The 27,271-nt window shown below is 46.4% G+C and overlaps 1 protein-coding gene across 2 annotated transcripts in view; it reads left to right on the top strand.

Annotated features, from left to right (window-relative positions):
* The window catches only part of LOC144784285 (calcium-regulated heat stable protein 1-like), a 159,098-nt gene extending 133,145 nt beyond the window's left edge, over window positions 1-25,953 (top strand). For both annotated transcript variants that reach the window (XM_078662968.1, XM_078662969.1), the window contains exon 4: window positions 25,562-25,953. In XM_078662968.1, the coding sequence (XP_078519094.1) occupies window positions 25,562-25,724 (163 nt within the window). In that variant the 3' untranslated portion in view covers window positions 25,725-25,953. The remainder of the gene's footprint in view (window positions 1-25,561) is intronic.
* The last annotated feature ends 1,318 nt before the right edge of the window (window positions 25,954-27,271 follow it).

Here is a 27,271-nt window from a genome sequence, read left to right as displayed (position 1 = left end):
CGAACCTGTCTTCTTGAAGACTTTCTTTCCGAATCCACAGTCACCGGCAGAACAACGCCTTCATTCCTTAGACATCAGCCGTTGTCTAAAGTTTTACATTTCAAGAACTGCCCCCTTCCGCAAATCAGATCAGCTTTTTGTAGCATATGGAAGAATGCGAAGGGGACATTCAGTGACAAAACAGACACTTGCAAGATGGCTCTCAGCAGCCATATCCTACTGTCACCAACAAGCTGGCAAGCCTTTACAGGGTCCTGTAAAGGCACATTCGACGAGAGCGATGGCGTCCTCCACCGCCTTGTTTGCCGGAGTGCCTCTACACCAGATTTGCCGGGCGGCAACGTGGTCGAATAGGCACACCTTTACCAGACATTACTGTTTGGATTCCATCAACGAGGCGGATACCGCAGTGGGGCAAGCAGTGCTTCGCCATCTCTTTAAATAAGGTGAGCCTCTGTTCCCTCCTCCTTTCTCTTCTGTGATTGCTATATGCTTTTAAGCTATGTGTTTACTTCTTCTGAAGATGCTTGCAATCCCAGTGCTAAGGAGTTACTGCTATCTATTCTATTCAAGCATGTGAATCTATGAAAGACACCCCTAATACTGGAGAAGAACTATTGTTACTTACCTGTAAACAGGTGGTTCTCCAGTATTGGTGTCTTTCATAGATTCACATGCGACCCACCCTTCCTCCCCTCAGAGGCTCTCTTCTCCTCATACGCTATTGTTACTAGTGCTACGAAAATCTGAGGGCTTGAGCTTCTGAGGAGAAGGTTCTAGAGGGTGCGTGAGCCTGATTGGCTGCAGTTTGGACCAACATAATGACACTGATATGTTACAAATGAGTTTTTTCTCTTATACTGTCTTCCTATGGAAGTTACCATTGTAGAGGTTTTTACAGTGTATTATCTCTATTTTATTATTATATGATATTATCATTTATGTTATATTAGCATTATTGCTATTTTTTATATACCGTGGGACTCCCACTTCGACGACGGGGAATATTCAAGCATGTGAATCTATGAAAGACACCAATACTGGAGAACCACCTGTTTACAGGTAAGTAACAATAGTTCATCTATTGCATAGATCGCCGCCTAGTGTTGGGTCCGGATGATTGCACATTGTTGTCCTGGAAGAGTCTTCGAAGTATCACGAGATAGGTGGCTCCTCCCCTGGACTACAGTGCGCATGGGCATCGGCTCCATCCCCAGATTGTTTTTTTCCGCCATTGGGTTCGGATGTGGTTTCGACGTCTCCGTGTCGGAACCGATAAACTTTCATCGTAAGGCCAAAAGGCCTTCGTTACCTGCGTCGGTATTGTTTGCGTACGGTCTCGAGCGTCGTCCGGCTCTCTAAGCCGGATATCTCCGGAGTCGAGTAACTCCTCGGACATCGAGGCCTTCTCGTCGCAGCAAGACCCGACGAACTTAACCTGGAGCGGAGCCCGTTCAAGTTCTGCCCCGTCTGTGGATCCAAATATCCACACATCGATGTGCATCCGGTCTGTAATAAATGCCTTTTGCCGGACCACAACGAAGAAAACTGCATGGCCTGCTCAAAGTTCAGGTCTAAGAAGACGCTCAAGCTTCGGCGCGCGGTGCGCCTTGAGGCCCAGCGAGCGACCCCGGCACCCGACAACATATTCGGCGACCCCGAGGAGGAAGGCGATAGCCATCATCTCCAGATTTCGCCACCGTCGACGGAGGTCCTGGCCGATCCAGAGGAATACATCGGAGGACAGGCCCCAGACCTTGAATACGTCGAGGAGGTAGGGGACGACGAAGAAGTTTATGGGGCCGTGGAAGATAGCTCAGAGGAAGAGCTATGCCCCGAGGTCTACGTTATTGAGGCTCAGGTCACGGGATCGCCACTCAGCCTTACCCACGACCATGCACCGCTCTCCCCGGCCCCGCCTTCTGGCCCGGCCACGGACACTCAAGCGGAGCCGCCATTACCCGTATCGAAACCGAAACCTTCGGAGCCTACGGGACACAAGATGGCCGACGTTCAGTCGAAACCGAAACCTACGGACTCGACAAAATCTAAGATGGCCGACGTCCTACAAAAAATAACAAAGCCTGCTCCTTCATCGACTCCGTCGCCCTCCGGCCCACAAAAGTCGAATAAGGCTGTTGAGTCGAAAGTGCTTGAGGCATCGGCCAAGAGGGTGGCAGCGCAGGCTGCCAATGTATGGTGTATCGCAAACACGCAGGCACTACTAGCACGATACGATAGGGCGCATTACGACACCCTAGAACAGCTCCTTCAACACCTACCTGATGAGTTTAAAGAAGCAGCCGAAACACTCATACAAGAGGGAAAGCTTATCTCCAACGCTGCAATAAAGTGTGCACTTGATGTGGCAGATACAGCGGCTAGGGGGATTAACACTAGCGTCATGTTGAGGCGACAAGCTTGGCTTCGCATATCTGGATTTAAGCCTGACATCCAAACTACTATCCTCAACCAGCCCGTCAATCCTGACACCCTGTTTGGTCCAGATGTAGACACCACCCTTGAAAAAATTAAAAAGGACAACGAGACTGCTAAGTCCATGGGGGCGCTTCAGTCTCAACAATTCAGGGGAAACACTTTTCGTCGCTCAGGAGCACGTGGTGTTACCAGAGGACAATTGGGTCAACAAACACAATACGCGAGGGGTGGTGCACAATCCTCGTACCCCAAGCAGGGTAGAGGGGGTTACAGAGGCAACAGTGCCAAGGGCAGAGGCAGAGGGAACAACAACTCCCGTTCCTCTGCCGCAAACAAACAGTGACTCCCTGTCACTGCCCCCCGACCATCCAACACCTGTCGGGGGGAGACTCCAGCAGTTCCTGCCGGTCTGGACGTCCATCACCACAGACAGGTGGGTTAGAAAACTAATCCAGTACGGTTATTGTTTGGAGTTAATATCCACTCCTCCCAACATTCCCCCAAGACAACGTCCTATGTCGGCAGAGCACTTGCACTTATTGCAGCAGGAAGTGCTAGTAATGCTGCAAAAAGGAGCAATCGAACTCGTGCCGGTGGAGGAGGAAGGAACAGGGGTCTATTCTCTGTACTTCCTCATCCCAAAGAAGGACGGATCCCTCAGACCCATTCTGGATCTACGCCCTCTCAACATGTATATACTGTCAGAACACTTTCACATGCTGACACTGCAACAGATCCTTCCCCTTCTAAACCAAGGGGACTTCCTGGCAACATTAGACCTCAAGGATGCTTACTTCCACATCCCACTCCACCCGTCCCACAGAAAATACCTCAGGTTCACCATTCTCAACAAGCACTATCAGTTCAAAGTCCTACCCTTCGGGGTGACTACTGCCCCCAGAGTGTTTACAAAGTGTCTGGCGACAGTGGCGGCGCACCTCGGGAGACAAAACATACATGTCTACCCGTACCTCGACGACTGGCTCGTTCAAGCAAAGTCGGAAAGACAGTGCGCCTCACACATGTCCCACACTATTCAACTCCTTCACAGCCTGGGGTTCTCCCTAAACTACCCAAAGTCGCACCTTCAACCAGCCCATGTGCGGCAGTATCTGGGCGCGACAATAAACACCCTGACTGCTATGGCTCAGCCAAACCCAGTCAGAATCAACAGCATTCAGTCGCTGATCCAAAGGTTCAGACCGCAACACTCCCTGCCAGCGAGAGTGTTCATGCAGTTGATAGGCATGATGGCCTCCTGCATCTTCATAGTCCCACACGCAAGGTTGCACATGCGTCCCCTCCAAGAATGCTTAGCAAATCAATGGACACAGGCTCAGGGACAACTGACAGACCTAGTGTTGGTGACCGGTCGGGCATACAACTCTCTGCATTGGTGGAATCCACACAACCTTTGCAAGGGACGACCGTTCCAAGAGCCTGTGCCACAGATTGTCCTAACAACGGACGCATCTCTCCAAGGGTGGGGAGCGCATGTGCTCCACTACACGGTGCAGGGACTGTGGTCAACGCAGCAACAACAATTGCACATCAACTACCTGGAATTGATGGCAATCTTCATGGCGCTCAAGTCCTTCAAAGTACATCTGTGCAACAAGGTCGTGTTGATCCGGACGGACAACATGACAGCCATGTACTACATCCAAAAGCAGGGCGGTACTCACTCACCACAGCTGTCTCATCTGGCTCAGAGCATGTGGAAGTGGGCCATTCAAAGGAACATCTTCCTCATGGCAGAACACCTCCCGGGCAAGGACAATCAGATGGCGGATCTGCTCAGCAGATACAGCCATCAAATGCACGAGTGGGAGATACATCCATCAGTACTCCACCCGTACTTCCAGCAGTGGGGTCATCCAGAGATAGACCTGTTTGCCACAAGGGAAAACGCAAAATGCCAAAGCTTTGCCGCCAGGTTCCCTCACCCGGAATCGCAAGGGAATGCGATATGGATGAACTGGTCAGGCAAATTTGCGTACGCTTTTCCCCCAGCGCCTCTCATTCCGCTGGTGGCAAGAAAGCTAAAGCAACACTCGATGACTCTCATCCTGGTTGCTGCAACATGGGCACGCCAACCATGGTGCACCACGTTTCTAGAACTTTCCGTGGTACCGCATCAAAGGCTGCATCTCACATCCAGGCTCTTGACGCAGAACCATGGCGACATTCAGCATCCAGATCCGCAACAGCTCAATCTGGCGATCTGGCTCCTGAGGTCTTAGAATTTGGCTACCTCAACCTGCCTCCAGAATGCATGGACAATATCCGAGAGGCAAGAAAGCCCACGACCAGAGCTTGCTATGCAGCGAAATGGAAGCGGTTTGTCTTTTACTGTACTGACAACAATATCAACCCGCTAGATGCATCCATTCCTAACATCATCTGCTATTTGTTACATCTTTACAAATGCAATCTAGCGTACGCTTCCATTCGGATACATTTATCCGCCATAGCGGCTTATCTCCAGAATAGGCAGCACCTCTCTGTTTTCAGGGTGCCTGCCATTAAAGCCTTCCTGGAGGGACTGAAGCGAGTCATTCCTCCAAGAACACCACCAGCTCCAGTGTGGAACCTCAATGTAGTCCTCACTAGGCTGATGGGCCCACCTTTCGAGCCACTGCACTCCTGCGAAATTCAATTTCTGACGTGGAAAGTGGCTTTTCTCATTGCTATCACATCGCTCAGACGTGTTAGCGAGCTGCAAGCGCTCACAATCCAAGAGCCATTCATCCAAATACATTCTAACAGGGTAGTGCTCCGCACTAACCCCAAATTCCTTCCAAAAGTGGTGTCACAGTTTCATATCAACCAAACTATTGACCTGCCTGCATTCTTCCAAAACCCACAAACGGTAGCAGAAAGAATGCTTCATACATTAGACGTTAGGAGGGCGTTGATGTACTACATTGACAGAACTCAACACTTTAGGAAGACACAACAACTTTTTGTTGCCTTCTCACCACAGCACAAAGGCAACCCCATTTCCAAAGCAGGAATAGCCAGATGGATCGTTAAGTGCATTCAAATCTGTTATCAAAAAGCGAAACGCACTTTAACAATACCCCCAAGAGCGCACTCCACACGCAAATTGGGGGCCTCCATGGCTTTCCTGGGGAACATTCCCTTGGAAGACATTTGTAGAGCAGCCACTTGGGCTACACCACACACGTTTACCAAACATTACTGTGTAGATGTGCATTCCAAACAGCAAGCAGCTGTAGGACAGGCTGTTCTCAAAACACTTTTTCAAGCTTCTGCAGCTGGCACGGGCAGACGCTCTTAATGGAGGGACTGCTGGGTATTCTATGCAATAGTTATGAATTTAGCAGCCCACATGCCTCGAACTGAATATGCTACTTACCAGTATGCATCTGTTCTTGGCATGTAGGGCTGCTAACATTCATATCGCCCGCCCTCCTCTCCGGTGCCCGTAGCGGCTGCAGACACTCTCTTGCATTAGTCATTAGCATGGACATCATTTACACTATTTCACTCCATCTCTGCCACAATGGCTAAAAACAATCTGGGGATGGAGCCGATGCCCATGCGCACTGTAGTCCAGGGGAGGAGCCACCTATCTCGTGATACTTCGAAGACTCTTCCAGGACAACAATGTGCAATCATCCGGACCCAACACTAGGCGACGATCTATGCAATAGATATGAATGTTAGCAGCCCTACATGCCAAGAACAGATGCATACTGGTAAGTAGCATATTCAATAATTTGTGTTAAAATAAATGCATGCGCATCGCAGTAAAATTAGAAGAATAAGTAACTAACATGTGACTCACAAGTGGGAATCTTTTGTGTCCGTTTGGCGTTGTGGTTGCTGCCCATTGCTTCGATACCTGCTGATTTTCTGGGGCTGCTGTTGACCGCTCGCCGGACCCGCTGCGCGGGTCCCGCTTCGTGGGACGAGGAGAAGAACTGACAGGACTTGTGGTGGAGTGCGAGGGCTGAGGCATTGACTGTTGCAGGGCTGCAAGCATTAACAGGGACTCCGTATCCCGGGAGTCCCTGTATAGATCCATTTGAGTCACCTGGTCCGCTCTCCCTGCCTGACACGCCCCCTGCCCTCTCCACACTCTACATAGCAAGATCCGCCTACCGCTGCGCTGGACAAGGGCGGGACCGTCTGTGGCCGAAGGAGGCTGGGCTGGGCCCACTCTCTGACATCGCGTTACTGCTTGGGGACATTGATATCACTTGTAAGCCATTTTGACACTTTGATTCTCTGAACATTCAATTCATTGACCTAGTCTGTTACTGTGACCTGATAAATTGTGTTTTTGGCTTATATTGTCCTCCCCTTGCTAAATATACTGCTTGCTAAGTATGCCTTCCCCTCTGACTACCCCTGTCCAAAGTTCCCCCCAGCCGGAGATGGGGTTAACAATCTTGGGTCCCCTAGACAAATATTTCAGTCGGGCAACCCAAGATATTGATAAGGAGATTGCTTTGGCGGAGCGACGCGCTGAGCGTAGGCTATCTATCGAACTCCTCAAAATTCCTCTGGAGAAACGGCCATCTCTGGGCTTCCCGGCATTGGTCCCTCTATCATATCTATCCCTGCCAGCGGTATTAGAAACACCCTATGCTTTTCCCCAGTTATCTGGCCCATCGATTAACTTTCCTGCGGGTGATAAGACCATCTTGGTTCCTACCTCGCCCATTACACCAACTAACTTTTCTATTAGTGAGGTAAATACTGTCCAATCGAGAGTGCAACCCCACGTGGTCACTAACAAACCGTGTATCAAAAGGAAAAGATGCATTGCTCCAAAGAAGTGCTATCTTCCCAAACATCCCCAAAAAATAAGGAAAATTGGATTAGGTTTGTGCACCCCTTGCAAGCCCAATGGGGTTGGCTCCGATGGGGCCAAAATTATTAAGGATGGAGTCACCTCGGCTAGCCCTGCATCTAACCCGAGTGACCCTTCAACGGTGGGATCGGCCGAGACCTTATCTCCTGTTCCACCCCTGATCGTTCAGTTGGAAGGGCTGATGAGGTCTCTCTTGACTCCTATCGAAGATCGAGTCAAGAGACTAGCTGATCGACTTGACCACTTCGAGCAGGCTACCCTTGATAATTTATTTTCCACCAAAACATTAATCAAGTCCTACCCCAGGGTGGGTGATAGCAACAACCCTCCAAAATCTAGAAGGCTGGCAAACAGTGTCTCTGCTGCTGAGCCTCTCCCCCCTGTAGTTACTACTACAAATAGGCCTCGGCCAACGGGTCAAGTCCCAAAGACTACCTTACACTTACCGTATAGCTCGAGTAGCAATACTCTCCAATCCAAAAAATGCACTGATGTTGTAGACACGGGTAATAAAGACAGTTCTAAAACTGGTAACCCTGTATTGTACAATTCCCAACCCCCACCAAGCATTCCAACATCCCGCCCTGTTGTTCCTGCCCCTGGTCCGCCTGTTACACTTCCTATGAGGGCCCCTCGCAGGACACCACCTATGAATCTCCCCGCAGATTCTTATCCTTTCGTTGCTATCCTCACCAATGTTCCACCTTTGCAGGTTGGGCAAAGAGAATCCTTCCAGATGCTGAAAAACAGAGTAATGCACTGGTTAAGGATCAATAGACCATTGCCCAGGGAAGTGGACGGGTTGATCATTGGAGTAAGAAGGACAGATTGGATAGGATGTACTCCCAAGAGCATGGAGGGGGATTGTATTGTTGTTAATTTCCAGGATTCTAGGGTGGTACGCTTGATCACGAGACACAATTGGGGCACAAACAGTGCTGGAATTGGTGTCGTGGACCTTACATTCTTCTATCCAAGACCACCAGGCATTCAATTTGGCATAGTTCCTGAAGCAGGTTGCTTCAACATTCCCCCTCTCCAGGATTTGTTCCTTTCGCTGCACCCTTTCATCAGGGAAACTATTGTAATGTACCAACATACAATCGTTTTGAAGTGATGGCAGATCCAGGGTGGGTTATGTCGAACCTAAATCTGATCACACCACGAACAACTGGGAGAAAATGAATCTTTGGGATATATGTGGGGAGTCTGTACTAACTCCTTCGTTAATCGAAAATGTGGAGCCAAATGAAATTAGCACTAGCAGGGATATTGTGAATTCGAAGGCAACATGTGGGGAGTTTATTCCAATTTCTGGGGTATTTGCAAATGAAGATCTAATTACAACTGGCACTACTGGCACTTTGGAGGTCGTGCAAAATAATGGGGACAAAAATGTTGACATGGAGGGGCTTGTAGGAAATCCAACACGCCACTCTGGGGTGTCTGTAAGAACTGCCCTTATAGAAGGTCCCTGTTTAGGGAACATGGTCTCATGGAACATTGCGAGGTTGAGTAGTAAGCTGGAATCCCAGAATTGGATAGACTTCATTAATGGCTTTGATGTAGGTCTATTCCAAGAGACATGGGCCTGCGATCCTATATTTCTCCCTGGCTATCTAAATTTTGCAATTCCGGCTAGCAGAGGCGGCAGGGGCCGACCGACCGATGGGAGGCCTTATAATTTGGATACGGCAAAGCCTGCATGCAACAATCAAAGTGGTGGATTTGGGTTGCAAGGATATCCAAATGGTAAGACTAGCATCAGAACACTGGGGAGGGATAGACATTTATAACATCTATGCTAGGGGCAGTATCATAGGGAATTCACCCATTCTAGAGGCTTTGTCCACTTATTTGGAAATGCAGTCCTTGGGAAATAAAGTTGTAGTAGCTGGTGACCTAAACAGGACTTTCGAACCATTGGATAGCTCTGATGTTCCCCTGGGGCAAGAGGAAGACATGCAGTGGCCCCGGTTAAACGATGGACGAAAGATATATTGCAACTGAATGCCATTTGCCTGGAACAAGGACTAAGAGCCCTAAATGGGAGAACGAAGAGCGATAGGGAAGGCGCCTGCACATTCGACAATGGCCGTTATCAAAGCCGGATAGATTATGTTCTTTGTAGCCTAAACTTGTGGCAGTTGGTATGCGACATGGAAATTAAGGGCAGATTGGAGAGTGATCATAATCCTCTCTGTGTGACCCACAGTTGGGGGTTGGACAAACCAGGGAATTCTCTTTCGACCGATGGCCCACTGCCTATTATGGCCAACGACATGCGCAGACTTAAATGGCCGAGTGTGTTGGCTAATGCAGAATCTATGGCATTTATAAGTACTAAGGTAGATATTGCAAACACCGCTATGGAGGATGCAAACCCTGTAATCCCTGGGTCCAGGGAAATAACTGATATACATGACAGGCTCTTCTCCCTCTTAAAACCGCACTTCCTGAGGCCTCGCAAGACAAGCGGGAAACAACCACCCAAACCAGCTAGGTGGTTTAACCATCAGTGCAGGGTAGCTAGGTTAAGTTTGGGCGGAGCAATAAGGAGTAGGGACAGGGTAGCGATTAGTGGCGCAAGGAAGGACTACAAGGTTAGCATATCCCTAGCGAAAAAAACATGGGACGAAAAGCATTGGGCTGAACTAAAAGAGGCTTTGGGGCTAAGGATTCCAGGTTATTCTGGAATATTGTCAAGTGGGGTAGAGGTGGAACTCCTGATAAACCCGATAATAATGTCGCCGAGGGTGCCTGGGTGGATCATTTTAAACCCCAATATGCGGAGACAGCAGAGTTTAAGGAAGTGGAAGCAATTTCGGCTGTATTCCCTACCGGGAATTTATTTACCCTTAAAGAAATCGAAGTCGCAATACACGCTGCCCCTGGGGGAAGGGCCCCGGGTTTAGATGGAGTACTCTCTGATGTTTTTGTCAACGACAAGGTGAGGTGGGCCAGATATGTATTTCTTCTGGGAAATGCTATAGCAAAGGGAACGGCGGTCCCTGAACTATGGAAGGGAGCAATCATCATACCGATATATAAAAAAGGGGATCGGTCTCTCCCGGTTAATTACAGGCCGATAAGCTTGATCGCCACTGTCCAAAAAGTGGTAGGGAGGATGGTGGTAAACAAACTAATGGACTGGGTTGATGAGAACAATGCCCTGTCCCCTTAGGCTGGTTTTCGGCAACAAGTACAATCGACCAGGTGTTTCGCTTTGCTCTGCTGCAGTGGGGGACGGTGGTGCTTGGCGAGGGCAGCCTGTATGTTGCTTTTGTTGACCTGCGGGCTGCCTTCGACCTGGTCCCAAGGAGGAAGCTCTGGGCAGTTCTGAGCGAAACAGGTCTTCCGGCTGAGTTACTTACCCTGATAATGAGGTTGCATGAGTGTAATTTCGCCAAAGTTCAATGGGGCATGAATGGTGAATCATCTGCTGACTTTCCGATCGAGCGTGGAGTGCGGCAGGGATGCGCAATGGCTCCCCTGCTCTCCTCCCTATTTATTAATGGGATAGTGGCTCGGATGCTGGACGCCAGTGTCGACGCGCCTTCATTGGCTGGCCTCAGGGTTCTGATCCTGATGTTCGCCGACGATACGCTAATTCTATCCAAAACCCCGGCTGGCCTCCAGCGAGCTTTGAATATTTTCGATCTCTTTTGTGGGGAGCATGGCCTAGAAGTCAATGTGGCTAAGACCAAGCTGATGGCCTTTACACCAAAACGTAGACCCTGGCAGAAGATATTTCTGAATAACTGTCAGCTTGAGGTGGTCAGTGTGTTTACCTATCTGGGAATACAGATAGCAAATGACACAAGATGGTCCCAGCACGTAGAAAAGGCGGTTCTGAGGCACCAACAGATTTCAGGGGCACTTCGGGCGGAACACAAAAAGTCGAAGACTAAGCCAATCAAACCGGTCTTGGCTGTATATGACGCCAAGGCTCTTGGGTCTGCCCTCTATGGGGCAGAGCTGTGGGGTTTTGGGAAGCTCCTCCCTTTGCAGTTATCCGAGAACAGATTTCTTAGGGGAATCACAGGACTCCCGCAGAGTACACCATTAATCCCACTTGGTCTTGATTTAGGGAGAAGACCAGTTAGCGACCAAGCGAGGTTGCGCCCGATTCTCTATTGGAGACGCCTCTGGACCACCCCGGAGATCCGGCATTATGCAGATGGTTTCTTGGCCATAATTGAAGCTGATACTTTCCACAAGATAGTTTGGCTAAAAAATCTCAGGACTGCCTTAGGCGATCTTGGCCTTTCCAATTTATGGGACAATCCATCTGTGGAACCCTTCCCAAGTAAAAATACGATTAAAAGCCTATATTGGGACTGGGTAGCTGAAAGCCTCTGGGAAAAAAACAAGATCTGACACCATGACAGGGCGCTTTCTTGAAGTCAAACAATGTCCTGCACTAGAACCTTATTGGGACAGTATTACTAGCCATGGGGATAGGAAGCTCTTCTTCCAGCTAAGATCAGGTGCCCTCCCTTTGAGATCATTGACGGGTAGGTGGAGGAGCTCCACCACCTCCTGCTGCCCAGTCTGTGGTGCAGCAGACGAAAGTATAGGTCACTTTTTATTTATGTGCATAGCTTATATTACCCAGAGAAAAGCCTGGTTAGCCCCAGTCTGTAGAAATCTAGGGACACTAAGGGGTGTTGAGGCATTACGAATACTTTGTACCTCCACCGATATGCCTGTTGTCCTAGCCAACAGCAAAGTATTTGGGGTGGGCATGGTCCATTAGACGGAGGGCAATTCTTACTAATGCAAATTGATCGGGGTACTCTTTGTGGGTTTTGTGTAATTATATATCAAAGTTTTTTATTGATTATGTTTGCACAACTGTCTTAAAATTTTGTATAAATTTGAATTTAATCTTTTTAATTATGTATTTTAATGTATGTTTGTGCTTTTATGAGTATAATTCTCGAATAAAGCTTTGATACCAAATGCTTGTGCATCGCAGTAGAAACACACGCAAGATAACTTGCCAAGACGCGTTTCACACAATAATCATTTCGTAGGCCTCAGTTCCTAAGTTCGAAGAAGTACAGACAATGTCTGTTCCTAAGCAACTACGTAGAAGAAGCTTCAGGTCGCGTTGAAGCACAACCAATAGTCTTAGCTAAGCAACCACGTTGAGGAGGTGCATCATCCCACTAGACTTGGGATCACGTGTTGTTACATTGAGGGATTCTTCTCATGGCGATGCAGGCTCAACAATTGCAGAACGATGTGGGAGTATAGCTTTACCGTTGCTTGTTTGCGTTTAAATTTTAATACATAGCGCATTACCCCACATTGGAAAAAAATGTTTTTATTTCCCAGCGCAATCCATGTTCATAAATATGTAGACCCGAAAGCAGCACACAGATTGCTCCCAACGTCAAGAACAAAGGACAAGGTGAGCACTGTGTGACGAAAAGCTGCAATGTAAAACTCACGGTCAAACTTAATTTTCAACACCCAAGTAAAGCAGTGCACACCGATCGCTCCCAGCTCAAACTTCACAAGATAATAAAAGCGAGCACTGTGTGCCGAAACTGCATGTAATGAAAATGCTGTTCAAAATTGAGGTTTATATGCGCCAATCATATACGCAAAAATATTTAGGTAAAGTCTCCCGGCCAACTTGAAACACGCACCAAGAAGATTTTAATAAAGTCTCACCAGCAGCTTGAAACGTAACATTAGCTTCCCACAGTACTGTATGTTGGAGTGTGTTAGGATCTCTTAGTTGAAGACCTGCCGACTACGCCAGTGTTGTATTTAAAGCAGGATCATACAACGATGAATTTAAGGAAACTGGTTTATTCCTCTTCAAAAGATCCTATCCACCAGTATCCAGATCAGCTCCAACCGCTCTCTTTCAGAACCCTACAATGACATACTAATCTTCCAAGTTGCACAAGGATTCCACCATGACATAAGCTACATGGCAACCCAACCAAAGAACACAAACATGTCATAGATAGCAACCACAATGGAAATAGAAGATTTAGGAGATACCACAGGTATCTTCTTGGCAGTCACGTACTTGGTGGAGTCGCTGAATACCAGATCAGATGTTGGCTGGTGGACCGTGCATGCCGCCATCATCTTAAGGTGTCTTAAGACTTCCACCAGGTGGTACACTGACTGGGTCATTTTGCAACTGCACAGAATGTGTAGTGTCAAGACTTATGCAGTGGACATTCTGCGGAGAAGATGCATTTTGCCTGCAGAGGAACACAGACCTTGTCTGCATTTCCATTGCTACTTCTCCTGCCTCAAGTTATGAGCTTCTCAGAACAGTCAAGCCCAAGTTATCTCTGTAGCCTCTGATTGGGCCAGTAAGGGGTGGGACCCAGATCTCTTGAGCCTGATCGTTTGCTCTTCGATCAGGCTACCCTTCCGGGTGGTCCTCCTGTTTCAGCATCAGGACACGGCCCTGCAGTTAAATCTTGGAAGGTTTTTTTGTGATTTTATATAGCGCAGACGTGGGATGGAGGCGTCGGAGGGCTTTACAAAATAACTGTTGCCAAACAATCACATCAAGAATATATTACAGATGCAAACAAGAAGGAATTTAAAAAAAAAAAAGAAAGCGGGAGTAAGGGTGATATAAGCTGTACATAAGAAAAGTTCCCAGTCAGTGCACGAGTAACATTGATATTAAAGCATGCATTTGAGAGCAGTCGCTGCCTCCATGTGCAGAGATTGACAAGTGTAAACAGTTGTTTTAATTTGTCATCTCAATCTCGACCAAATTAATTTGCGATGCTGAGAAAAAGTGTGTGGGTAGTGTATAGCAAGTTATCAGTTGTATTGTTTGTCACTGGCCCAGCAAGGTGCTGGGGTGGGCCCAGTTAAAGGCTGTATTCTCGCCCTGTCAGCGTTTTACAGTTTGCCTGGCCCAACCGTCGCATTTTATATCACCGGTTGTAATGCGATTTCTGAAGGAATTGAGACTCCTGTTTCCTCTGAAGCCCTTCCTCATACCGTAGTGGGAACTAAACTCAGTCCTTGTATTTCGTATGTGTGTATCGTCTGAGCCAATGTAGAGTTGTTGCTTACAGCTCCTTACTATCAAGAGAGTATCCTTATCGCAATTATCTCTGCGGGTCGTGTCGATCAATTAAAGGCGCCGTCAGTGCACCACGCCCACATACGCCACTTAACTTCCTGATCAAAGGTGTGCCGAGGACCCGGGGTATCTTTCTGCCGAAGGTTCCACGTAGGCCAGTCCGTCAGCATTCTTGCATATTTGTTTCTGCGCCACACCCCTCAAACAAGGGGTGAATCTCTATGGGCTTGATCTGACGAGAGTGTTGAGCTTTTGTATTGAACGTAAAACAGAATGCCGTTTTTACGGTGAGCATTTCTGTGGGTTTGTCGCTGTCAAGAAGTTGAAGGCTTTACAGAAAATGAGTCAATGCGGATCGTCCTTTGCATTTACAGCTGCTGCGATCTGCTTTCTGTTAAGGATCAAAGGAAAAACCCGCAATTGAATAACTTCTTTTAGCTTGAAGGCCACATTTCCTTGACGTGACGTCCTCGGGGACTCTACGTAGCAAACACAGATTGTGTACTGTATGATTCATTCCATTTGCCTTCATATATTTACCAAAAGGTATTTTCAGAATAGACCGTTTTCTCATGTGTAGTCTACATCGAGTTTAAAAAGACATTGCATCTCATTTTAATAAAGTCACCAGAAGCACATTTGCTTCTTTGACGTGATGAGGCTACAAATCGCTCCCTTTCAGAAACCACTATTTTAATTACACATCACGTTGCCTGAAATTGTAATTCTGGCTTCACATCATTTCAGTCATTTGAATGGGACTCTGAAGGGCGTTTCCCACCTCTTGCGTTCTATAGTATAAACACAACTAAACCTACCAGTTAGACTGAGGCATGGAAATTCACTCTGGCTTTATCCATTAGCACATGTACCGCAACAAAGAAAAGTCGTCTGTACACAAGCGCCGACCCAGTATCTAGCAGTGCATCGAACCTATATTTTGTCCAGTGTAGTTTTCAGACTGACATTTCACAGAAACGCACAGTGCACCCGACAAACTTGTCCTTCTATTTTAGATTTTCATTTGTCACGAGAGGCAAACCGTTATGGGAGATTTACACACAGAGGATGTTACCATTATTACACAAGATGGAGAGTGGGCCTGAGACCTAAAAAGGGCAAACAGGATTCTGAGCGGTTTTGTTCTGGTCAACAACACTATTATAACGCTTTTACTGTGCTAATTTTATGTATATTCACTGAAAACCAATTGTTAAAGTTACGTTATAGCTAGGTGAACATTTCAGTGACAACATAACGTTTTAAACTAAAGAAAAACACTGATATTCACCAGTTTTAGTATACAACTTGTGCCCTAAGGTAAATATAACTAGTGCTCATGCCATGCAGTGTCTTGTCATCAAAGGTGTCATTTTAGAAGTTGCAATTAGGTTACAAGTGATATCGTAGAACGGGTCATGAGTGATGTAATATGTAGGGAAATTAGAAGTGCATACCTTAGGGCAAAAGTTATAGGTACTTGAGATTACTAGAACTGGTGAATTTGAGTGGTTTCTTGAGTTTAAGACATTATGTTGTCACTGAAATTTTCACCCATCTATAACGTCACTTTAACCTTTCGATTTTTTTCAGCGAATTTCGAGCTTTATTTTAAGTGAAAGTATTATTTTATTTCCATACGTAAAGCCAATCCCAGCCAGGCGCTGCACCCACCCCTTCAGTCAGGCAACCACGCACATCCTTTGGCATGGGATTTGTCCAACCCTTGTTATCAGCCCAACCCCACTCAGCACAGGCTGGTTGAAATGACCTGGACTGCACCCAGGATCTGCATCCAACCCCCCCACTTGAAGCACACCCCCATCATAGGAAGAGGTTGAGCCCCCTCCCTCTCAAACACCTATTGGCCAGGGTCCCCTTTTTCTTTTTAAAGAGGAAGGGTCACATCCCCCCCCCTCTCTCTCCCCCCAAGCCCAAAGGGGGCCAGGACTCCATCCTTCAGCGCCATACTTTAAATATAAGAGAAGGGGATGCATGACCCTCTCCCCAAGCCTTAAGAAGCCCCAGGGTCCTCATTCCTTTTGGCCAAATACAATAACATTCAGCGAGGGGGCGTGCCCCCTCCTGCAAGCATTAAGAAGCCAGGGAATTAAATCTTCTGGGACCACAAACATTACAATTAGGACTAAGAGGCCCAGGCACTCATCCCCGTGGTCACATGCATTACTATTGAGGGAGTAGAGCTCATGGCACCTGTGCCCAAACATAACGCTGGGGATCGCTGGGTAGCCCCAGGGCCTCACCGGAGCCAGCATTCCTCCCATCCGGCGGGAGCAGCTACTTAGTTCTGCTTGCTCCTGCCAAATGGGAGCAATTGCATTTCCCTACCCGTAAGAACACGGGCAGGGAACCAGAAGTATTTGAGCTCCTGCCAGATGGGAGCACACTTCTTTACCTTTCCACATCCTTGCAGGCAGGGAACATAACTGTGTCCAGGGGTGGGTTCCCCGGGGCACAGTTCAATAACCTGCCCCGGGTGATGGAGTCCCCGGGGCCTTGTAAGGTTTAGAGAGGTGGGCCGCACGCCTCCGCCACTTTTTAATCACATGGTGCCGGGGGATTGTCTTCCCAGGGCCCACCAGTGGCTCGGGGTGGGATGTTGCAGGCCGTTCCACATATAATTATAATTACAAAATGCAGATGGGCCCTTCTGGGAGCCCCCACCCCTACAGGGCCTGGGGAGGTGGGCTATCCCCCTTTAAAAAAATATGCAACTCAGGACAGCAGACCTAGTCCTCAAGTCCTGTAATGGCTGCAAGTAAAAACAGTTTTCATGTGTCCCATTGCAACTTGCAAGTATGAGGAAGGCGTCTCCTCTTGTATGTCCTTCACAACGATTTGCATAGCCTCTTTTGTGAATTGCAAAGACTTGATCCCACTCCTAACAAGCATTTACAATGCAACGGTTTCGCCTTTGCAAAAGTTAGAGCTATTGGCATTGTAAATGACAACATTTTTATTTATGTGTTGGTTTTAAAAACAGATAAATGGCATTGTCATTTACGATGCCAATAGCTTAATCTCTCGCAAATGCCACACACACACACCCACAGAGAGCCCCCCACACAGAGCCCTCCCCACACAGAGCTCCTATAAATATATTTTTTAAAAAGGGTCCCATATCTCTCCTTAGTCCCTCTCACATACAGTTTGTTTTAAAGGGCTGGTAAAGGCAGGCTTTACTAAGCCACTCTGCTATCCACATAAAATATACAGATCTGTTCTTTGCAGCAGGCATATTAACCCTCTGATCTGCTTCATGACAAGTCAAAACTGCCACTAGACAAACCGCATCTCACTCTCTAGCAGTAACAATCACAACAGTTATCTTGACATCTTTATTACTGCCTGAAAGCTGGAGGCACAAGGAACTCTGCAGCAGTTGCTTTTCAAATTGTAAGTTATTGCTAAACACAGCGCCCCAACACCGGTCGTACCACCCTAAAGCCAGCCCTGGTGTCATGTATGAGGAAAAAAACTGCCGAATCGTGTTTCAATTGCTGCTGAATTAATTTACAATCCCAGAGGAAGTTAAAATACGGTTTGCTGCTTGTTTTCCACTATAATCTCACCGTAAAAGCGCAAACACACGAAATGCAATCCCCACATGCCTGAAATCCACAAATAATCTCCCGCACCACCCCCGGTTTTGCAGAGCGCGAACTATTTCCCCTCATGTCTGCTATTCGCTTCTGTTGGTACCGCAGAGTCTGACGTCATCTCGACCTAACCAGATTAAACTGGCCTTGGACCTCGCAGGAGCTGCGGGGTCTGAAGTTTAGAATCAAATCACAGCCCTTATTGGAAGGGGTGTTGGCATTTTAAGAGTCGCTCTGACAGTTCATTTAGTCACTAGATGTTTTGATAATTTGACAGCCAGCCTGGCGCCTTAAACAGAAAATAAAAAAGCAGCAGCAAGTACCTGGACAGTCTTGTTTTCTATTTCAGTCTGAGGACATAAGAGTACTAGCGTGCCACAGAGCAGGTGCATCGTGTTTGTTTATACTCCTTTATGCAGCGAGGTTTGCTATAGAGTATTTTTATTGTTTACAGCGCCAAGTGGATGCTCACATGAGAACAGAATGTTCACTGCATGCGTCTATTCTGAAGTGAAAACTCTTGAAGGATTGGGGGGCGGGGGGGGGGGGATTCAGTATCTTTCTTTTTATAATGTGGGGGCAGTGCATAATTGAAAAGAATGGATTGCATCTCAACAAAAAAGAAAACAAAAATGCACTCACAGACGGGGTCATCCAACTTCAGTGGCCTCCCCAGGAGGATGCTGGCAGGAACCGCCCGATCAATCAACTCATCGATACTCTGAAGAGAAAAGAAGGAAATAGGGGTGGATTTGGGGGTTAAGAATGTGATGCGATGTTTAACTGGTATGAATGGACGCTGGTTCATAGTGTGACAGTGGACGTTGCCTATATGTGGATAGCACCACTTACCAAGTTTCCCGTCCAGGGATTTAATTTAATTAAGTCCAACGTGGGAATCCGAGCCACTTTACTTATGAATTATTGTGCCAAATTACAATGGGCTGTATTCAGGCGACGAAAAAAACAAGTCAGGTCCCGGGCCGTGCTGTGATTGGCTGACGTCACGGGGGTGTCCCGGGCCGGCAGCCAATCACAGCCCGGGAAATGACGTCACGGGGGTGTCCCGGGCCTGCAGCCAATCACAGCGCGGCCCGGGACACACGGCAAAAGGGGCAGGGCTTAAAAAAGACCCAGAAACGCCCCCGAATCGCGTTTTAACGGGAAAACGTGATTGACAGGCAATCTCTTCCAATGGCTAGCCTCCATTTATGGAGCTAGCCAATGGAAGAAGGGGCGGTTTCAAGTCCCGTTATAGAGTTAACATTAGATTTCGCCTGGGTGGAGCAACTGCTACGCAGTTGCAACGCCAGGACGAAACCTAAAAAATGTATTATTTATTCACAGTTGCCAAGAAATACTTGGAATCTGGATAGTTTTCATACTGCCTACTTTTAGGTAATTCCTACGTGAAGCAAATACAATGAGTTTTCATTTACAAGTCAGTTCTGGTTACAGTGTACTCCAATGTATGACTAATTTCTATTATTTTCTCAATGTTAACGGCATTGCTTTAGAAAGCATATTATTTTTTGACCAACATCTGGTGAACCATGTACAAACTCCATATGAGGAACTAGTAGATAAACATTACCATCACGACTCTAGATTCCCATTCCATTTTTGAGTAGGCAAACGCCACAGAGAGATCTGTTCCCACTTAACCTTGTGCATCATGGAGCAATGCAATGCTGCATTCACATCCAAGGTGCTCCATAATAATGTAGGTTGTGTGTTCTCAAAGTAGGTTTTATCCTCAAACATTGGAAAAAGTTTGTCTCCCTTTAATACTTGGGGAGAGTTACAGCACAGTCAAGAAACGCATAAACACCAGTTTAGAGTGTGTGCCAACATAAGACTTTCCCAACAACTGTGACTAAGGGATAAATATTGCACATGCCAGCAGCTTAAGAGCGAGACAGTGTGATTGGTGTTAGAAGCCTGGATATACTGTGTTTTACTAGTGGGGCGTGTGCTAAATTACAATTAAGGAATAAAATCAAACGTGTAAACTGATACTGTCAATTCATTACAACAATGCATAATAAATACACGTTTAAAACCGTCACCACATATGTAACAACTACAGACCCAACTCAAAGCCACTATAGGTAAATGTAAAGGGGGGTTGATAAAGTAGTGTAGAATCAATCTGGTATTGGCTGGCCAATAGCACTCAACGTTAAACATTAATTATACATGAATTAAGGGGAACAACTCCCCAAATATAATCATTTGGAGAATCCATCACTCATTTAAAGTTGGACAAAAAAGAGGCCAAGTAAAGCTGAGGTCTACCGCCACATTCAGATGCACTGTAATTCAAAGCTGCTCTCAGAGAGCCTACAGGAGGGAAATGATTATCGTTATAAATTTGATAGGCAGAACTGCTGGAACATTATGCTGCCAGAACTCTACAACTACAAAACACTTTATCGCCCACTCGAAATAGTTAGATTTGGCCTATGGAAGGCGCCCTCTACATAGCAGCAGATGCCGTCAAGCCCCACCTGAGCACGGTCTCCAGGCTGCTCTCGTGCTTGTCCAGTGGTCGCCCGGTAGCACTCTTGCGGAGCTTGTTGAGCTCTTCTGCAGCACGGCAATACTCGGCCTGCTCGTCACCGGCCCCAGAGTAGGTCACCTGGATAAACTTGAAGAGAGGCTTTGCCAGGTCCACCTCTGAGGTCTTCTTCAACGGCACCGAAATTAAGGTGGCCATAGTAGCGGCTGAAGTCAGCTGGGCGCCGCAATGATCACAGGCTCACACGAGAACCGGGAGCAGAGACTGCAGGGTAAGGAACCGAGCCCAGACTCGCACTTCCGGGTAGGACGATCGCTTGGAACCGAGAATCCAAGACGCATGCGTATAAACTCTTTCTTAGTGTAGAACGTCTGCAGCTTAGTTCAGTTCCCCATACCAACATGGCTGCTGCCCAACAGTATCACGTTCCAGAGAAGGGCGGTCTAGCCCTTGTTGACTTCCGTGACGTCAGGGTAAGAATGACTCAGGCACCTGCGGCTTCTGCCTCACCTTACCCATTCTCTGGGCGTGGTGCCCTGCTTTCGTCGCACACACTCGGAAGAAGACGGGGCAAGAGCGACCGGAGGTTTTGCTTCAATGTGTCATACGGGAAAAGCGCTGCTTCATAGTGTGAAAGTGGACGTTGCCTATATGTGGATAGCACCACTTACCAAGTTTCCCGTCCAGGGATTTCATTTAATTAAGTCGAACGTGGGAATCCGAGCCACTTTACTTATGATTTATTGTGCCAAATTACAATGGGCTGTATTCAGGCGACGAAAAAAACAAGTCAGGTCCCGGGCCGTGCTGTGATTGGCTGCCGGCCTGGGATACCCCCGTGACGTCAGCCAATCACAGCGCGGCCCGGGAAATTACGTCACGGGGGTGTCCCGGGCCTGCAGCCAATCACAGCGCGGCCGGGGGCACACGGCAAAAGGGGCGGGGCTTAAAAAAGACCCAGAAACGCCCCCGAATCGCGTTTTAACGGGAAAACGTGATTGACAGGCAATCTCTTCCAATGGCTAGCCTCCATTTATGGAGCTAGCCAATGGAAGAAGGGGCGGTTTCAAGTCCCCGTTATAGAGTTAACATTAGATTTCGCCTGGGCGGAGCAACTGCTACGCAGTTGCAACGCCAGGACGAAACCTAAAAAGTTGTGTTCTGTACATAAGGCCCCTAGTTCTGTAGACCACTGTGACAGCCCCGTGCAGGAGAGGTGCAGCACCATGAATTAAAAAAGCTGTAGGAGGGTAATAGTGGGGCCCTGGCTGAGTAGGGGGAAGAGGTGGCTGCAAGGTGATGTTTTCTGAATCGTTTTCACGGATTAAAAATACTGCACGAATGTACCTGTGGGTTAGTGATTTGCATAAAACAAATCACTAGCCCACAAGTACATTACTCAGACCCCCCCCCCCCCCCTCCCCCAGGATATAGCGTCATGGATTCGCAAATTTAGCGGCACAAATATGGAAATTTAGCGGCACAAATATGGAAATTTAGCGGCATTTTTGCGGCACCTTATTTTACTCATAATCATTCGTTTTCAGCCTTAAATCAATAGAAACTGTTTTAGCAAAGTATTCCACTTTGAATAGGCAACCTGGAATATGAAACCGAGGAAACAGCCCACAGGTGAAGGCTGTTATCCCTTGGAAATGCAATTCTCCATTTACTTTAGTATAGGTTGGTAGCAGTTATCACACCTTTTGACACATTGCGGGTCCGGTGTTTGGCACATCCTTAACCCTTTTCTCGCCTGAGAGTCTGAGGGCGGCTGGACACCGCTTTCGTGGACAGGCCATGGCCCGTTGAACAGGTCCGAGAAGGCCCACTGTGAGAAAAATAACTGACTTTGTTAGTATGCAAACCTTTTGAAATCCTACCTCTGCCCGTTTATTTTAAAGCTCGAAATGATTCTGGTTTCTTCTTCCCACATCCTAAAGCTAACTTCCTGATTTGCAGAAGGGAAGAATATTTGTAAAAATCCTCTCACGTTTGCCTCCATTTGTAACAAGCTATGATACAGAATTTAGCACACAATCCCTGGTAACCCCTAGTTTTACTGCAGAATAATTAAAGACACATGTATCTCTGCCCAGGAATGATATTTCTATTAAGCAGAGGTGAGTGAGCCAATAAATTAACCACAAGCCGAGCTAAGGGTCAGTCTTCGCTCGAAGAGTCCATGCACGAGCCAAGCCTTGAAAATGTTTGGCATGTAAAAATATATTCTCAATCAATCAAATATAGTTTGTTTTGGGACTATGCCTATAAAACCATATCAGTAAAATATAAAAAAAAACACACACACATGCTAGCCCTAAATAAATATGGCACGTAAAAGTCGACCTCTAAGTTAATGTTATAGTAATAAATTAAGATTATAATTTTAGCATCATGTCAAGGAAATGGGAAATGAGTAGGTACGGGGCATTCTTAATATTTTTTATGGGATTAATCAGGGTCTCCGCGATAGGTCAGAGGTGCTGGCGATAGCCCACAGGTCTGCACCACAGAGTTGCTCTTTGCCCTTGTGCTTTATATGAAGACTGTTACAATAGATGAACCCTTACTGTTTGTTACATTGCAGCAGCGTTACTGAGAACAGGTTATAGACCGCAATCAGGCAACGCTTCTGTCTAGCTAAGGAAATGTATGCATGAGTCACTCAGTTATAACTTCTATTTTTGTGCTTCTTTGTGGCACACCAAGCGAGTTACGGCTTCACCACTAGGTGGTAATGTGGACCTGATACTTGAAGGATGCACCATCCAGACATGTTGTCTGTTCCTTAGCTAGGCATGTACGCTCATTGAGAAGGAGTCACCACCTTTCACTCCAGCCTCAATTTACTCTGATATTGTCAAGAGTGAAGCAATGTTGGTAAATGTCCAGTGGAGCCTCGTCCCGCTTTACAACAGTTAACTGGAATTTCCTAGATGTACAATTTGAAATGGTGAAAAGGTGTTTTGGGTTGGAACTGCCAGGGAAAGAATAGTGTTATCATTGTGAAGGTATGGGGTGGGATTTTTGGTTCTTACATGACTGCTGCCAGAATGCGAAAGTGCATAGTCAATTCCTAAGTTGTAGTCTAGTTGTTGACAAAACAAAAATCCTAAATAAATTTGGAACTTCGTGTAAATTCTTGTGTAGAGATATATGTATAAACCCTTCAAAACATTTTATACTTGGATGACACAGTCCATCAAAGTACTGCTGACGTTAGCCTCTGCTAACGTAAATCCCAGAATATTGTACGCAGACTCCAGCTATTAGCATTGCACTCTTTTTCCATGTATTTAGTGCGCCTTACCGTGGCATAGATGTCTAGGCACTTTAAGCAGGCACACTATTTAATGCATTGAGACAGTTTGACAAGCATTTGCTCTTGATTGAGTAAACATCTGTCTTAAATAGCCCGAGGCAGATTGATTTATAGTCTTTATAGAATTCTGCCTTGTAATTCTGGACCACAATCATGATATTACTTTATACTACTCGGTTGTGGGTTTCGCCGGTCTGCTCGTGTCTTCTTCTTTGTTCTACTTCGAGGGTTGTCTCGTGAACTCACTCCCTCTGCTTGGAGGCATACATAACAACAAGTCTAGTTAAGGAATAGTGCTCTAGGGGGTGTCCAAGACATGCTGCGAAGAGATGTTTCTATAGGACATGCAATGGATTGTAAGTGATGTCCCAACAAATTAACTGCGCTCTGCTGTAGAGGCGAACTAGGAATGTAGTGGTATGTTGAGACTGTCCTATTCTGTAGAAATGAACTAGGAATGCAATACTGGTATAAACAAATGCCTAAAGTGAGTAATGATGCTGACTTTCAATGTTCAGTCAGTTTCACGTCCAAATTGAAAAAGTGCTGATTTCGCGGGCACTTTTGTAAGAATTGCGGCATTTTTTAAAAAGTGACGATTTCGCGGCAAATCGCGAAATCCTTGTGGGTCTGATTACTGTACACTGTGCCAAGCACGCAGATCAGTGGAAAGAGTCTTGGGGAGAACTAAGATATGTATCTTAGTTCATCCTACCCTCCTGCATTGTGATCCATTTTCTTGTGATAAAAATGCAATAGTTTCTCTGTAGTGGCACCAACTGGTGTAAATGTTAAGTGCCTTTTGCAGATCGTGATGGCAGCATTCAACTGCTTATGCAGCCAGATAGTTTTTATCTCTGAATTTAAGAAAGTATTTCTGGTGCTTCAGATTGGCATAGTCACGATCCTTATGGTAGTTTATCTGGTTAGGGAATCACAGCAGAGTGCAAGCAAATGGAACTGTCTTAGCCTCTCATTGATGTGATGATTCAGTTGTTTTGCTTTGCCTTCAGTGGACAGTAAAAGTACTATAGTTTTTTTTTTTTTTTAAATCAAGACCAACTTCCCAGAGGGAAATTTGAAGACATCTATAGCATATTGTGGACCCTGGTAGAAAAAAGTGTAAATATTTTTTGAGGGATCAGGGTGAGAAGGGTGTGCAGCGGCGAGACATGGACAACACACATGGACTATAATTCCAGGCTATAAATCTCAAATGTATTTCTTTAATCATTTATGTTAAGAATTATGACAGCATGTATTATATCTTGAAGATATGTTGCTTAATTATGTTTTTAAATAATTGTTTAGGAAACCCCAATCTGCATCTGGAAAATAAAACTAAACTTGTACTATTTGTTGACCAGATTACAGGGGGGGGGTGATCTGATGCTTGGAGAAGTGGTGAAAGGTGTGACAGGAACAGAAATGAGAACCTTTGGCTAAATGCAAATACGTTAACTTTGCTCCCTTTGATCTATTGGCTGTTATTTTTCTCTGCTTTCAGCTGCAATTCTTTCTGGATTATCTTTTTTGGGTTGTTTTCAACTACAGGAAAAAAACGTGGAGGAGCACTGGGAAATAAGCTTCTTCGGCTCCATCAGTTTATGGATGCACACACATTGCACGATTTGCAATTGTTTTGGGTGGTGGGGAGGTGGAATGTGTTAGCATTTTTAATTGAAAAGGTTTTATTTCACCTGAATTGTCTGTTTTTCTCTGTATACAGCATCGAAGGGGAATATGTTCCAACAGAAGGGGATGAGGTCACCTACAAGCTCTGTACTGTTCCGCCCAAGAATGAGAAGATACAAGCTGTTGACGTTGTGATCACCCACCTGGCCCCAGGAACCAAGCACGAGACGTGGTCTGGCCATGTTATCAGCCCTTAAACCCCAATCCCCATGATCACTGATCCTTGACAGAGACTGTGGGCAGATACAAAGATGCCTGTAATTTGCCCTAAATACCTCCATCCCTCCCACCCATCCCCATGAATATTTGACACACACTGCCTTTCACGAAGAGAATATATTACATTTGTCAATCATTTTGTATAAGTGTAAGAGGAAAACGTATTTTTAAAATAAGCTGAAACATACATTAAAGAGGTTAAATCAATGTTATAATGTATGGTCTTTTTTTTTGCCAGTAGAGATTTGTTATTCATTTTAGCATGCCAGATAATGTATTTTATGAACTGTCTAGCAATACTGTTCTTCACTTTAAAATGACTTTGCATTAAGCATGTTGTGTACATCAGGTGAAATCTGCGTGCAATATAACCTTAAATAATATAAATATAAACCATTGTATCATTCCCAATAAATATAGTGCCTGGACAGGTAGGCCAAATGGCGACAGGTATAGAAGTCACCTTATGTCCTAATAACATCATTTCTGTTTTAGACCCGTTCAGTTTAAGGGAAGACTCGCTCATCCAGGCATGTATTTTCGTCAAGCAGGAGTGAAGACTCTCAGGACGTTGGTCCACTTGGGAGAGTGAGACGACAAGTTGAGTGTCGTCTGCATAACTCACTATTTTAATCCCAAACTGGGCCACCACATCCTCCAGGGTAGACATGTACACATTGAACAATGTGGGGCTCAAGGACGAGCCCTGAGGTATACCACACTGGAGGGGGATTAAGGCAGAACGTGAGTTGCCCTCCCAGACTTGGAAGGTGCGATTAGACTGGAACGATGTTAGCCAGGCCAGGGCAGACCCTGCAACTCCTACGTCGGATAGGCGCTGAATTAAGACACGGTGATTCACCGTGTCAAAGACTGCGCTTCGGTCCAGGAGGATCACTGCCACTGATCCTCCCGAATCCAAGATACACCTTGCCTCCTCGATGACTGAGAGGAGGGCGGTGTCAGTGCCCTGGCCTGGACGGAAACCTGTTTGAGAACTCCGCAGTAACTCATTAGATTCCAGAAAGTGGGCGAGTTGGTAATTCACCATTTTTTCTGTGATCTTACTGAGTCCTGGAAGTAATGAGATCGGCCGAAAATTGGCCAATTCCAGCGGGTCGAGCTGCGGTTTTTTCAAAAGTGCCTTTACGATGGCCCCCTTCCAACTGAGTGGGACAGTGCCCTGAAAAAGAGAGGCATTAATTAGCTCAGTTGCCGGGGTAGCAATGATGGTAGCAATCTGTTTAAGGATCCGCATAGGAACCGGATCATTAGGGGAGCCACTTTTCATAGCGGCCAAAACTTTAAGGAATTCTTCCACTGATACTGGGTCAAATGCATCAAGCTGAGGGCCAAGAGCCAGAGACCGGCTACAGACATCTGCTACGCAATCAAGTTGCGGCAATGTACTTAAAATGTTTTGAATTTTAGAATTGAAGTAATTCGCCAGTTCATTGCATTTAGCACCTGAGATATCTGGAGCCAGAGGAGGATCAGGCACCTTCAGTAATTAAGACATGTAGCA

The sequence above is a fragment of the Lissotriton helveticus genome, chromosome 10 (genome assembly GCF_964261635.1).
Source record: "Lissotriton helveticus chromosome 10, aLisHel1.1, whole genome shotgun sequence".
Taxonomy (NCBI): domain Eukaryota; kingdom Metazoa; phylum Chordata; class Amphibia; order Caudata; family Salamandridae; genus Lissotriton; species Lissotriton helveticus.
Note: the sequence above shows the minus strand (reverse complement) of the source record. Positions and strands in the feature narration are given on the sequence as shown.